The sequence below is a fragment of the Temnothorax longispinosus genome, chromosome 10, assembly GCF_030848805.1.
Source record: "Temnothorax longispinosus isolate EJ_2023e chromosome 10, Tlon_JGU_v1, whole genome shotgun sequence".
Taxonomy (NCBI): domain Eukaryota; kingdom Metazoa; phylum Arthropoda; class Insecta; order Hymenoptera; family Formicidae; genus Temnothorax; species Temnothorax longispinosus.
In genome coordinates, this window is record NC_092367.1 from 12,482,328 (window position 1) to 12,498,237 (window position 15,910).

General features: G+C 31.5%; 1 protein-coding gene and 1 long non-coding RNA gene across 4 annotated transcripts in view; one reads left to right on the forward strand and one right to left on the reverse strand.

Moving 5' to 3' along the window:
- The window catches only part of LOC139820107 (uncharacterized), a 77,880-nt gene that overhangs the window by 15,957 nt on the left and 46,013 nt on the right, over positions 1-15,910 (forward strand). Inside the window, exon 1 of one of the 2 annotated variants that reach the window (XM_071790097.1) lies at positions 10,688-10,969. The exons of the other annotated variant lie outside the window; for it this stretch is intronic. Coding sequence (XP_071646198.1) covers positions 10,913-10,969 — 57 coding nt within the window. The 5' untranslated portion in view covers positions 10,688-10,912. Of the gene's footprint in view, positions 1-10,687; positions 10,970-15,910 lie in introns of those variants that run through there. 2 annotated transcript variants of the gene reach the window in all.
- LOC139820117 (uncharacterized) overlaps positions 1-15,910 on the reverse strand; it is a 45,376-nt gene that overhangs the window by 2,144 nt on the left and 27,322 nt on the right. Inside the window, exons 2-3 of one of the 2 annotated variants that reach the window (XR_011733901.1) lie at positions 8,163-8,217; positions 651-761 (exon numbers count right to left, since the gene is read on the reverse strand). This is a non-coding gene — a long non-coding RNA (uncharacterized lncRNA). The remainder of the gene's footprint in view (positions 1-650; positions 762-8,162; positions 8,218-15,910) is intronic. The other variant, XR_011733902.1, reaches the window with a different exon arrangement.

Consider the following 15,910-nt stretch of genomic DNA (forward strand, 5'->3'; position numbering starts at 1 on the left):
TTGGAAGTGTTTTACAAGTTCAGTTTCTATTGAATCCTCAACTTACAATTCTTCCCGTCGCATGCGTATTTAACTTAAGCAAACTATCATTACGATATCAAGGTAGTGAATTCAACTTAATTGTCTTTCATTTTTTGTTTAAATTAAAGCGACTCTTTTATAGTGCTCCTTGACATTTCGTTCGAATTACTTCTCAGTAAGCAAGAAACACCAAGAAACATTTTAACTACATTACAGCAACGTTTTAACAATGTAGTTGAAATGTTTCTTGACGTTTCTTGCTTACTGGGTTACTACTACCTCCTTTCATTCAATTCCCATAAAATTACAGCCGGTTTTCGGCTACTGAATAAATGAATATATTAAAGAAATGGGTGTTTTAATACCCATTTATACAACTTTTCCCTCGAATGTTGTCAAGGTAGACTCCATTTCAATTTAAATAAATTCTACAATTCGATTCAATTACTTTTAGACCTCAATTTACGAGATATTTTAAGTTTCATTATTTATTCTACTACCAACTTGTATTTTATTTGACACAGGGTTTCCAGCAAATATTTACTCATCAATAGTTCCAAGTTATTTCTGCTTTTAATAAACAATTCTACTATAGAATAAAATATTTATCTTCCTTTCTTTCCACGCACCGTTCTAATAACGAATCCTTTCGCCAGTCCCGGATTATAGTCGATGTATGCAGACGACTCCCCCGAAATAATAAAAGAGAGGGCCTTTTTCATTACATTGAGACAGTAGTGCTAAAAGGATAAATAACAAATTATATCGCTGTTTACATTATTTTTTATTTTTATTCGAGCCGTGACGTAACAGCGGTAGATGTCGCCAATTATATAATTTTGAAGGCCGGTATTTATAGTCGAATCTTATTTTTATAAGACTATATGTGATCTTAAGATGTTATGAACCAATCACAGAATCGTACGTATTAGCGGCGCATCTTAAGACATTACTTAAGACGGCCTTAAAATAAGAACCGGTTATGCATGAATACCGACTTGAGTTTCTAAATTTTACACTTTTACCGATTATTTTAGCCGGCTCGTACTGGCTGTATCTTATATTTTTTATAATAAAAAATAATTTTATCAATCCGATAACGTATTATTTACTTAACCTAAACGAAAAATTATAATATACATTGATCTATTTATTTTGAAATCTAACATATATACCTCTTTAATACTATAAATTTGATTATATTTATTGTACGCTCACTTTTTAAGTTAATCTAAATATAAATATAAGTGAGTGTGCAATAAATTAATTTGTCAATTTTGTTATCATTTCTTGTTTAGGATTAAGCAATAAATAATATGTTTATCGGGTTATCTATCTCTTAATAATAATATTATTAACAACTTTATTTTTAGCAAGTTTTATTTTTATTCCATTCTATTTTACCATTTTTTCCTACAATTTTGTTTATATAATTGTAATTATAATAAAAATCTGTAAATTCAATTATATAAATAAGAAATTCACTTCTCTAATAGTATAATAAATGTATCTCTTAAAATATTTTATAAAAGCTTTTTTTTATTTCACTCTACTCTCATATACAATTTATTGTATATGCATAATATAATTAAATATATTAAAGAAGCATGAGAAGAGTGAAATAAAAAAAATCTTTTATAAAATATTATTATTCTTATTAATTTATGATTTATATTGCGAGATTATTTATAAATCAATATATTCTTTATAACAATTCGTGGAAGTTCGGAAGGTATTTAATATTGCATTATATAAGCTTTTTATATAGGGTGTAACTCAGGGGTATATACGTCGCAGCTAAGGAAAACTTAATTTATTAAGTACTATTTACTATGTTTAAGGCAAATGAATTATACCAATAAAAACTTTATACTGTCTATACTACTATAAAAAAAAATAGAAATATAAAATATTCATTCTTTGTATTTAATAAAAAAAACTTTTAAAAACTCTTGCATTTTTGCCATATATCCCAGAGGGGTGGGTTATATGACATTCATGGGTGAAATATTATTGTTATACGATTCAAAAAAAGAAGGAACAAGAACACATAGGAGATTTCGAGTTTTACAAAAAAAATAAAAAAAAAGTCCCTTAAAAAATCGAAGTTATTGAAATTCCATTTCACCAATAGCTTAAAAATTTCGAAATTAAGTCTAGGATTTTTGTGAGATTTTTTGGTAGAAATTAAAACGGTCGCATTGAGAAAAAAAATATTTTTTACTTATATATATACATATATATATATATATATATATATATATATATATATATATATATCCGGTGTTATAGCATCTTTCGCTTTCCGGTTCCCAGTTTCCAGCCCTTCCTGACCTGGGAAACTTGGATTTTTAGCACTTTGTTAATTTTTACAAGTAATGGGTCGCTGGTCCATTGCCAAAACCCCCAACCTGGAGGACCGAGTGAGCAATTTAATTCCCTAAGCTGGTTGCTAGCCATACTTAGGTAGCCGACATAAATCGGCGTGAAAGTAACAAGCACTGAAATATCTCATAGCGGTCGACGGCTATGGGTGGACCAACTGCTTAACGTCTCTTCCAAAAGACGGAGCCCAGTTTTCCCATCCAGAGTTACCTCTCTCCGCTAGATGGGAGGGGACGGCATTTTTGCTGAGAAATTTCTCAGTAGCCTAACGGGATTCGAATCCGGTTTTCCGGTTTACGAATCTGGCGCTCTACCCACCCGTCACCCATTATTTTTTATTTAAATCTTAAAAATAAAACAGTCATATATTGTCCATTAAAAATTTTTTCGATATTTTCTTTGAAAAGTACAGTAAAAAACGAAAAAAAATTACCTTATTTTTTACAATATCTTTTTTCTTCTTAAAATTACAGGCATTTAAAATTTTTAACTGCATTTTTTTGAAAAAATCCATAACAAGTATGGGTAGAGATAAAAATTAAAAAAAAAATCATGGAAGCTACTTTCATTTAGTAAAAACACAAAAAAATTTCCGCCAAATCAAAAATGGTCGAGAAAAATTCTCGGTGATTTGGCGTGGAATGCCCCATGGTCCATATAAATTGCATCTATGCACACGAGTCAATATTTTAAAAATTTTGACTTCCACCACTATGACTTTTACCCCTCCATATATATAAAATGTTTTTTAAATGTATTTATCACCGTCACCTTCGATAGGAAGATGCGAACAGAACGTGTGTAAAGAATCGAGCTCATAAGCGGACACGGATAACGTGTGTACAGAGGCGTTTGTAATTATTTCTCAAAAATAGTTTTTCGAGAAATAATTTTATTATATATAGAATTCGTAAAAAAAGATAATCTTTTATTTGGTGATAAAAACTTTTCAAAATTTTGAAAAAAATATTTAATGGTAGATATTAAAAAAAATAAAAAAATTTTTTTGCCACTATTTTAACCCTTAAATGCCACACCTCTCAAGAATCTCGTAAGTGTCATAAGGGGTCTAAAAGACCCCAGCATGAAAAATGTCTCCTTACTCATTGATTTTTTGATCTTTAGTTATGACAATTTTTTTCAATGTTGTTCAAGGTCTAGAGAAGAGTATAAAATGCTAATATTGTTCAAATTTCAATTTCAACATAGTATAAAAAATTAAGATTGCCAAAAAAGTTGAAATATTGGTTTTTACCAAACAAATAAGTCGTAAATCTGTAATTTTTAATATTTTGACCTAAAAATTTAGCAGAGTACTCTTGAGATAGTATATTTTAAGGAAAAAAAACACCGAGATATTAAATTGTTAAAAAAAAGTATTTATTTTGCAATGTAAAGTGTAATTTTTTTTCATACAAAAGCACATTATAAATAACGCTGCAGGCATACATATTTTTTATAAATTTGATTAAAAAATGTTTTCAATTACAGAAAATGTATTACTAAGTATAATATATGATTAAAAAGTGGAAAAGTCGGATCTTGATACGCATCATTACGTATTAGTGTTTCTCTAACGCTTTGACTCCGCAAACTATACGCCATCTTAAAAACGTATAAATAAATGTAATAATAGAAAAAAAATTATTAACACTGTGCACAACCATACTAACCTCAAAAAATTTTTCACCACTCCGATACAGGAAGTACGTTAATGACCAACTGGGGTACTGCAGACCCCACCCCTACTTTGAACCTCTCTAAACAGCTGCTGACAGTAAACTGAGTACTGCTAAGGGCCTAAGCAGAATGGCTGTCTTTGGCAGTGTTTTATGCCTTAAGTCTTTGTCTTATGTAACGCACAATGCTGTATGTACAGTATTGTGCGTTACATAAGACAAAGACTTAAGGCATAAAACACTGCCAAGACAGCCATTCTGCTTAGACCCTAACGCACAATACTGTACATACAGCATTGTGCGTTACATAAGACAAAGACTTAAGGCATAAACCACTGCCAAAGACAGCCATTCTGCTTAGGCCCTAAGTGTACACACTGGTAGTTCAAACACTCAACTATCATCAGAGAGAGCCATGAGTTCCATTTTTGGCGGGAACATTTGGAAATATATAATTGAAAAAGGTCTGGGGTCCTCTGGACCCCGCGGGGCATTTAAGGGTTAAGACATTCTTTAAACTATTCAATTTCTATTTTGCCATTTTTTCCTATCTTTTATATAATAGTTTATAGAGATATTCGGCTCGAAAGAGAAAAACCGATTCTTTTCAAAGAAGTGTTTCCCCCTAAACATATATGATTGGGCACGTATAAAAAAATACGTGTCCCTTATTTTCGTTTTTCGTCTAAAGAACAACATATTGAAAGCTCATCAAAATTGGAGGGGGGAACCATTTTTATAATATCTCAAATCAGCTGCCATTTTTTTATCTTGTTATCTTGTTATCTGTCTTGTTATCTTAATTTAAAGCGGGAAAGATTAAATAGCTAGACAATTGTATGATAATAGAATGATAATAATAATAGATAATCAAAGATTAAAAATATATAAAAAGCTTATAATGCAATATTAAATACCTTCCGGACTTCCACCAATTATTATAAAGAACTAGCTGGTTACCCGGGCTTTGCCCGGGAGTCGTTTTTCTTCAAACGACTTCATTTGTGTTTTAATATCCTTAATCGAAAAAATTCCTTTATCAGGCAATGGCTGATAAAATTTGGTCCACTAACGAATGAGTAGTTAAGCAAACATACATACATACACACCAATCCACAAAAATGCTATAAATTAAAAAATATTACTTTTTTATCGACTGAAGTTCAATTCCGTCGTATGCAATTCTTTAAGATTCACTTAATTATTTCCCAAAAAATTTGAAAAATTTCGTAACCGATTTCCAAAAAGATCGGTAATGAAAAATTTCGGATACCGGTTCCCAAAAAAATCGGCAACGAAAAACTATACAGTTTATAGCACTCCCCGGGAAATTCTACCCCTATTTTATATACTTTTGGTAAAAATTCGGTCAAATAGTTTAAGAGTGTATAAAGAACAGACATACAGACATTCTATTTTATATATATAGATATATTGATTTATAAATTATCTCGCAACATAAATCTTTGTCAGATATATCGCGCGTTAATACTTTCAAAGTCTAATCTAATTAAAAATTGTACTAACAATATTTTTTAAAACAATCATGCAAATTTATAAGGTTGTAAGCGAAAAAAGTCAAAAAGTTTCAAAGTCGACTTTTAAGCCACATCTATTCAATTAAAAAAATAAAATGTGAACGTTTGTTTCGTACGAGGGCAATGGAAGGGACGATTACGATAACTGTGGCGTCTTGATTTGATGATGGTTTCTGGTAGTATTTTTTACGCTGAACAAAAAATTATATAGGTCTTATAGAGCTAACTGCTCTAATTTTCGAGATATACAGTGTTAAAGTTAAAAATAAATAATATGAATTTTTAAATAATACTTTAATAGTTTGTATAGACAGTACACAAGTAGGCGGCAAGCAGGGATGGGTGGGGTGAATTTTGGTTTGCATGGAAAGTTTAAAACCCGATCTGTACAATAACAAACCTTGTTTCGCCCTATAAGCAAGCCAGGGTGAAGTGGGGTGGATCATCTCATCCTAATGTCTTGTTTACGTTTTTTGAACGTAAATCGTAATCCGTCTGCGGCGGAGCCCCTCCCCCGCATAAGAAAACTAATCTAACTCCAAGCCTATTTCTAAAAACTTGAAATAAAAATTTGGAAATAGAGACAAATATTTTGATCATAGAATTTTTTTACTATTTTTCCCGTGTGTCTCGTTAAAAATACCTCTGAAAACCACACATTTCAAGGGTCCAAAGTTATTGTAGTCGTCCTTTTATTTTTAATTTTAACATTGTATATCTCAAAAACTAAAGCAGTTAATCCTATAAGACCTATATAATTTTTTGTTCAGCGTAAAAAATACTACCAGAAACCATCGTCAAATCAAGGGGCCACAGTTATTGTAATTGTCTCCAATGGAAGGTTAAATAAACAAGGAATTAAATTCACATCTGGAGGATAAGAATTTAATTCCTTTCTGAGAATTTGAGAATATAGGGACGCAGCCTATGGGTCCAACGCTCGCAACGCTCTCATTTCATCCTTGTTGTTTGTCACAAATGTTAAACAAGGACGAATGATGCTCGCAAGCGTTGTGAGCGTTAAGTTGAATTACGTACCGTATCAAATGCGATCGTAAGTAATGGAGGTAATGTGGAGGTAATGTGGAGTAATGCGAGGTAAATACTTCGCTATTTTATTTAAAATGGCGTATTGCGATAGCGTTATTGACAGGTCATAAATAAACATATTAATGTTAGATTAAAAAAGCTCCGATATACATGCGTGATGATAATGTTAGCCGAAACAACGTAGCCTTTATTGATGCACGCAATTATGTGGCATTACCGTATATTAAAAGGGACTTAGCGACGACATTCGTCTCACATTAAATAAAGTAGGTCTGGACGCAGTTTATACTCTATACCTAAAAAACTTGATGTCATTATACTCATTAATTATTAGGAGAGGTAAAGACAGACTCGATCGATACGGATCACTCTACTAGGCACGTATTATGGAACTTTTCGGAATGGATTCCGATCGGAATTATTCCGTTTTCCCTAGAAAAGACAATAGAAATCTAAGAAATAACTGAACAATTCCGATCGGAATCCATTCCGAAAAGTTTCATAATACGTGCCCTGAACTGGTTTATAGGATCAATTGCGATGATTGTAACGCTTCGTATATAAGACAGACTAAACGTCATTTACAAACACGCATAAAGGAACATTGTAACGACATCAAAAAAGACGACAGCAACCACACTCTGTGGTCAGCAAGCATAGCGTTATATATGGGCACGATTTCGACTGGTCCATTGTTGATAATACTATATAAAGAGAAGAACACCAGAAAACGTGAAATAGCCAAGACATTTTTCATAAAAAGACAGACCGATACGATCAATCTTCAAAAAGACACGGACAATTTAAATCTCATTTATGACAATGTTATGGCGATCGCTTGATTTGTTTCTCGTTCGACCAATGTTTATGTTCACAACCTTCTGATGTTTTTCAATTTATTTATTAAATCCCGTCCGTCTATTCAATGTTAGTCGCATGAACATGCTCGCCTCGACAACACATGCGCTACTTCTTACAACGACATAATGGTTTTAATTTGCGCATATATACTGCATCAATTCAAGTCACTACCATCGACATTCTACATTTTTATACACTTATGATTTTTTCGGTAAAAATCTTCATGGGTTTAACGTGAAAGTGATGGTTCTTTTTTATTAGTAGGTATTATTATATATTGCTTTTAACTTTGCTCTGTTAATTTTAAAATATGACTTTAATTATGACCTTTTAGACCAAATTGCTTTGTAGACTGCTTGATAAGGATCCGAAACAAGGATCGAAACGTCGTAACGTTTGTGTCAACTTTATATAATTGCCAATTGAGTCGAAATAAAACCTCTTATTATCGTTATTTTCAAGTTGCAAGCGCTCAAAAATAGGTGATTTTTTGAAATTTTTAAAAAAGAAATTGTTAACCCAATCAATTTTTTGTTTGTATAGGTTTCTTTATTAACATTTTAGTACAAGATGTAATTTTTTCAAATTTATTTATTGAAAGTTTGTAAATCTCCTTTTTGCGAGTTACCTAAAAAAATATTTTCCTCCATGGCGACCATTCTACTAATTAATTTCTGGATAATCTGAAACAAAAAACCGAAGTGGGATATAATTTTCACATGTGTGGCTATCACGTGAACTAAAATAAAGCGAAAAAAAGACTATAAAAGCAATGTTACGTCCTGTGAACTCCACGATTCCTTTCTTTCGTGGAAGTACTCTTATTCTAAGAAACAGGAAATCATAAACAGCGGTTATCGATTGGCGAATTGATGTAAACCCGACATATTCCCAAATGTCATAAAAAAAAAAACAGACAATAGCAAATAGCAGAAACCTTCCAGATGATTCGAACCAAATAAATTAGGATTTGTTTGTCGTACTCTAAGGGCCCTCAATAATTCCACGAAATGGGGCAACGGAAATTCAATTATCTTAACGGGGCATGGGTCACCATAAATTAAAACACCATAAGGATCTTGAGTGAACTCTTAAATCACGCGGCTAAAAGGTCGTATTGATCTCGTGCTTTTTTAAACAGACGCCACAGTCACTCTGTCATATCTATCAACATCAAAACGTCCACATGTGTCATCTGTTTAGGAACACGGAAGTTGACCAGGGCTCAGATCCACGCTTCACAATAATTGATACCGATAAGACACTGAGGGATATTAGCTTTTACAATCAAAGAGCAGGGTGATAAGAATTTTAAAATAAACTCGCCAATGGATAACCACTAAATAGAAATTGCATCATAGATAACGACGATTTTTCGGTAACTCGTCAAGAGATAGGCGGAAAGCCGAAATCTATGTCACAATCAAAAGAAAACTCTACCAATTAAAATCATCCTAAAAATTAAACCCGCCCCCTTAAATTCCTATAAAAACCGTGACTCCACTTCCAGTACGACGCAGTTCGGAAACAGTACGACAACAGTTTGCAACGCAATTCGAAACACAGTTTGAAAGTACCATCTCTGTCACCCTGGCGGAAAAAATTTATATGAATAACTACAAAATTTAACTAGAAATAGAAATTTGTACATTTTTGTTGAAATATTTAATTTTTTGTAGAAATGGTTATTTTTTTGTAGAAATATCTACGAAATAGTACCACAAATTACAATTAATGTTCTCAAATCAAGAAATTATTGCAAGTAGTATTTTATGAAAAACTACAATTTATAAAAAATAGTACAAAGATCTACAAATTTTAAAAATTTAAGAAGAAACAAAATCTTAAAAAATTAAAACATCTGCTTACTTGTAGAATACTACAAAAATTTACAAAAATGTTCCAATTCTAGCATTTTAATGTAGGATTTTGTAGTACTTCTTAAATTCATGTAGAATTTAATAGATTCTGGCAATTATATTTTATAGTTTTTTAAATTTTGTATAGAAATATTTCCGCCAGGGCAGTCTCGACGCGTCTTGTTGGCTTTTCTTTCCAATCAAACTAAACTCTGTACGCGTCAAGTCTCAACACGAAATCACTCTGTCGACGGAAACCATTGTCGAGCCACAGAACCCCGAGATCTTGAAACTCCGTCGAGAGAAGAAAACGCTAAAAACTAGCAAGTATTAAAGTCCCTCAAATTTTCTCTCGCATTTCTACCTTTTCCTACAAAAAGTCTATCGAATTCTCGGATCCTCGGATTTTATTTCTCAAATTTCATTTCGACTACCGCAGATTCATAACGTATAATTGTATACATTTAAGCGCGACACTTTTATTTCTATTTTTATTTTAATTTCTTTAGTTGCGATTTAGTTTAATTGATTTGACACACACACACACACACACACACACACACACACACATTCAGCATATCTATGCAAAAAATAATTTAAAACAAATGTATTTTTGGCGGTCAGGATATTAATTTTTACATAGATTTTTTCTCCATGAGAATCTTGCCCGAACACCTCCGCATAATGTAAAGCCCCTTGCACAATGCTATAGGCAATAGGCAATAGGAATAGGGAACAGAAATCAGAAATCATGTATAAATGCAGAATAAACAGTGACACAGGCAATAAACACAGAGTTTCCGTCACGTTGGAAATTCTGTGCCTATTGCCTGTTGCCAACCAATCATAGTATTCGAATTTTTTAGGTTGTAATTAACGATTTTTTGGTTATTTCTTGTTCCTATTGCCTGTTGCCTGGCATTGTGCAAGGGGCTTAACCTTCGCGGATATTCCATTCATACACACATACACGCACACACACCGTCTATATTTTAATTTGCCTGACTCTCAATCTGTATACTATTTGATTTTCTCTTTTTTATAATTAATGTTCGAATTGATTGTAAAAACTTAAAATATTTCTTAAGTTAAGACCTCGCCCTTTCAGCTCCTTACACCCTCAAGTCGCACATGGTCCAATCCTAGGTAATAGGGAATTCTTGACCTGAAATAGGACCGACGATCGCACCGCTTTCGGTAAGCGTCATAGCGTCTCGTAAGAACGTTGTCGGAACGTTGATCCATAATACCGGAGCCATCGAAAAGTGCGTTCGACTCGAGGCAGTCGAGGCAGTCGAGGCAGTCGAGGCACGCGCCTAGTCTCGTCGAGACCGCGGACGTGTGCGGACATGTGCGGACGTGTTTTGTTCTGAATAAATTTTGAAGAGTGCTGATGCAATTAGTGCCAAGTTTGGATTGAATCTTTCAAATATTCTGAGCTTGGACTTCGTTGCTCGAGTCTGGATTAGATCTGACGACTAGTGGCCGAATTGAACCTGAGTGAGGGGATTGGAGTCATATGAAGAAAAAAGAAGAAGAAGAGACACGCGCCTCCGTGCGTGTACTCGAGATAACAGTAAGTATCTGTATTACGTCGCGTCTTTTCATACCCCTACCTCTGGCTAGCCTTTCCTTCGCTTTCCAGAAATTTCCGCGAATTTCGAGGTTTGAACGCAACGGTAATAAAGTATTGTTCCAAACAATAAACATTGATGAGAAGTCAATTAATGGTATAGAATAATGTATTTCTATTTATATCTTTAATGGTTTTTGGTTTATTGGTTATTTAACTACAACTAATTGAACAGAGTTTTGAATTAATGTTGCTAGGTAGGATTGTTTTTTTTTACCAAAATTCTGTAAAAGGATTATTTGGTACCAGAGATATACAAAAAGATCCCTGGGGTGTGGACAAAATAATCCCTAAGGATCATTTTTTCCAGTGTATTAAGGATTGAATAAAGAACACAAAAATAGGTTAGTACATTATTTATTATCATAAAAAATATATTATTATAATTAACGTAATTAACCCTTCGTGTGTAATGTCTTTTTCGGCACCTGTAGTGTGTAACGTCGGGTCACTCGTGTCCGACGCCTAAAAAATACTTTAAAGTGTTCTAAAAAAATCTGAAAAAATTCATGTTACCTTATTAACTATCCTACTTTAAGGATCAATCGCTATATTGCCGATTTTTTCATTTGTTTAAACAATATATTTATATAAACAAATAAAAACGTGAAGAATGGACTATTTTCTTCAAAAAATCGTAACTTTGGCAAAAATTAATATATTAAAAAAAAGAAAAAAAGAAATTAAAGTTTAAGAATAGAACTTTAAAGAAAAAAATATTGGAAGTATGTATAAATTAATGGGATGCTTAAGTTTTGAGCATCAAAATCACGTTTTTTGAAAGTACGTAAATAGGTATAAATTACAGTAAAATACACATTTTATTCATTTTTAATCACGTTTCGTCATGAAAATGTAATCAATCACAATTATTTATTACAAAATTATAAAAAAGTACAAAAATATGAAAAAATTATATCGAGGCTAAATTATTGTGCACAGTCAAAACATATTATTTATCGATAACTAAGATTAATCTATCAATTCCCAATGAAAAAACATGAATTTTTAGTAAAAAAAACATCCAAATTAAAATAAACATTTTACTCACCTGCTATTTTTAATCAACGTAATGTGTAACGTCGGGTCACTCGTGCACTTTCAAAATTTCGTTTGGCTCTCACAACGGCTGTTTACGCACTAGACCGTCGGCGCTTGGGGAGCTAGTAGCTTAGTAGTATACAATTTTTTTCAGTATAGTTTGGTCCCGCCCCCTCCCCCTCCCTTTGAGCTACAGGGGACAGTCACTTTCGCCAGGGCACGAGTGACCCGACGTTACACACGAAGGGTTAAAATTGAAACACAATATTAAATTAAATGTGCAATTTCGAAAAGGGCATATCTCACATTTTTTGGTTTATAGATTTTTTCACTAATATACATATATTCTAATTACGTCTGCACATCTTTTGTGCGAAAAGGGCACTCAACTTGCATCAGTATACACCGATGTCAGGAATTCTGTTCAACAATAATTTCGAAAAAAGCACATCTCTATGACATGTGCCCTAATTCATTATTCTAATGATGTCACGAAACAATAGTTGTCGTTTTCGCTAAACATTACAAAATTACATGAAATGTTTCTGACATGATTTTTGTATTCTACACAGGAAAAAAGAATATTCTTGATTTGAAAATATCTTTAGTTTCAACGTGGAAATCTTGAAATGAGATTATAATTGCGTTAAACTTACTTGAAAAATATTTGCTTGAATGAAGTCATTATATAGTGCAACCAAGAAAAAAATGAAATAAAAAGTTGAAATTCTTATAAAAAGATATAGATTGTTTCATATATAAGCAAGATCACTATAATCTTCTTATATGAATTTCAACTTTTTATTTCAACATTTTTTCTCGGTTGCACTATGACTTCATTCAAGCAAGTTTTCTTCAAGCAAGTATTCTTCAAGTAAGTTTAACACAATATCCTTATTTTAAGATTTCTACGTTGAAAGAAAGATATTTTCAGATCAAAAATATTTTATTTCCTTATGTATTTTTCTTGTCATACTCATTGTCAGCTAGTATTTGTCAATTAATACATATGTTTTTCTATTGTACCTTGTTGTTTTACTGTAGAATCCTCTGATTTTATACATTTCTATAAAATTATTATTAATTTTTTCCATGAATTGCGAAAAGGGCACATCTCGAAAATAAAATAGGCAAAAGAAATCATATAATAATACCTTAAATATTTTTTCTTTTATATTTTATTGTGATTTGACCCTAAAATGCAAATTGTAAAGTTTTGTATCACTGGGTGCAATAGTTTAAAAAATTATTTTTTTTTCATTCCTGAAAAGTTTTAATTTTCAGAGATGTGTCCTTTTCGAAATTGCACATTCAATTAAAAATTTTGAACATTAGATAAAACTATGATTGTCGAGTAAATAAAAATTATAAAAAAATAAAATAAAGAAAATGAAATAAAAAATTATAGAATTATACAATAAAATTATTTACCAAAGAAATTGGAGATACAAAAGTCACAAGAATAATCATCTAGCACAAATAGGTTGGGTTAAAATAATCCTGGGATCGTTTTGTACATCCATGGAGGGATCATTTTGTCCCAAATGACATTTCAATATTAAAATCTAACGTAAAATTAAGCTGGCAAACCACTAAGGAAAACATAAACTTATAAGAAAACCTCGCGAAGTGGAAAATTCAGATTTTAATGAAACTTTCCACATATGTTGGAGGGGGGGGGGTAAAAAGATAAATTTAGAAATTTTTGTTGCTGCCCAAAAACGGTTCTGAGGGGTAAAAACCATCTTTTATATGTAGAGCGGCTTTTTACTTTTCTCGATATATCTCGAAAAATATTTCACGGAGAGAATTTTCTCTTAAAATTTACCGTGAAATCGTGGTAGTTGTGGGACAACATGTACCACCAAGAATTTTATGCGAGCTATTCTGATTAATATCTACCATAATAAAAAATATTAATATCTATTACATTAAAATATAAAATATGTTTGATTAATTTTACTAAAATATATCTAAGAAATTTCAATAATTTTCCAAAATTTACCAGTCTGCTTGGTAATTTTTATCACGTTGTTTGTAAAATGTCTTTTGTATATTTTAAAAATTCCTTGGTTGCCAAGTTGTCTCAAGTTTGTAGTGAATTTAAGGGTAAAACATAACAAAAAGTTCTCTCCGTGTTGAGATATCAAAAAATGTTTCCTATAAAAGTTTTACTTACTTTACGAGATATATCGAGAAAAGCAAAAAGTTGCTCTATATATAAGGGGAGATTTCGCTCTTTAGAACTATTTTTGGGTCGTAACGGAACAAATTTCATCGATTTACCCCCCTCCCTTATTTGTGTGGAAAGTTTTATAATAAGAACACCTATACGTTTAACCGCAAGTAATAATTTTTTTTAAATTTATTTTTTTGCAACTTTTATATAAAAAAATATTTGTTGCGTTATTTAATATTATAAAATAAAGTATACTTTTATTCTGAACGTACTTATAATTTTTTAAATAATATTGTAATAATTTTAGTGCCCACTAAAAATGTCTTTTATTCACCTGTGTGTGTGTGTGTGTGTGTGTGTGTGTGTTTGTTTTATATAATATATATTACCGTTTCTCAGGCAAGATTTCCTTGTCAATTTAATTTACACAATTAAATAGTTAAGTTTGTTTTATTAGAATTCGCTGAATTTAATTTGCGATAAATTATTAATTTTATATAAAATATTAATTTTATATTATCATTTATTTGGTTTTGTTTTTATTTTGTGTATAGAAGTCATAGTTATTTCCTTTATGGAACGTGTTTTTCCATTCCTTAATTTACGGTTATTATCAAAAATTGCACATAATTGTCGTAAGTAAACAAAATAAAAATAATAGTTATACGAGTGAGGGATATGTGACGGACAGCGTGCATTACTTCCGTGGTTGATGATTTATACTAAAACTACGGGCAATATTTCCGACGTATATAGAGTCTTATCATTTTATTTATATCTTGTTTATACCAGAATCTTCTGAATATGAAAAATTACTGCAAAATATCCTCACGTGCAACGTACGTGATTACTCTGCATTGCGATTAGACGCAATATTTTGCAGTAATTTTCCATATTCCAGAAGATTCTGTTATAAAAAAGATGTAAATATAAGATGATAAGGTCGCCGATGATAAGGCTCTATATAAATCGGAAATATTGTGCATAGTTTTAGTATAAAGTACCAACAAGTTTAACGATTCATTCAAGTGTAAAAAATTGTCAAAAGTTTTATAATTCAGAAAAAGTATCTGTTTTTAGTTTAACAAACTAAAATGTTACGTGTGAATCCTGCAAATGTTCTCAATATGTTAATGATTTCATTCCAAATTTCAAATCTTCCAAAAACACCATAAATGATAAAGAAATCGAATTACATGATACTATAAAGAATATTATACAAAATTCAATGGATGACATATTATTTGCTATGCAGACCGACACTACGTTAGAATTTGAGAATTATTGGGACTTAAACTTATTTGATGCAGAATTTGTCGCAGCTGACGAAATAGAAGAAGTAGAAGAACTTGAAGAAGATGAAGATGAGAGAGAAGATAGTTGTACATCGGAAGAATACGAAATATTGTAAATAATAACTATAAACGAAGAGCTGTTGAATTGTGGAAAAGTGGAAAAAAAGGACGTTACACTTTATCAACAGTATAACATCGCTTTAGAAAGGTAAAGTCCTTGTCGCAGCTGTATAAATGGGAACTCTCTCTACAAAGAGGTACTCATAGAGAAAAACTATTACATATTTCTGAATACGTCTTGAACAAATTCAAAGACGCTAACGACAAAAACAGCATTATTCATGATTTTGATCTGCGACAATAAGCGCT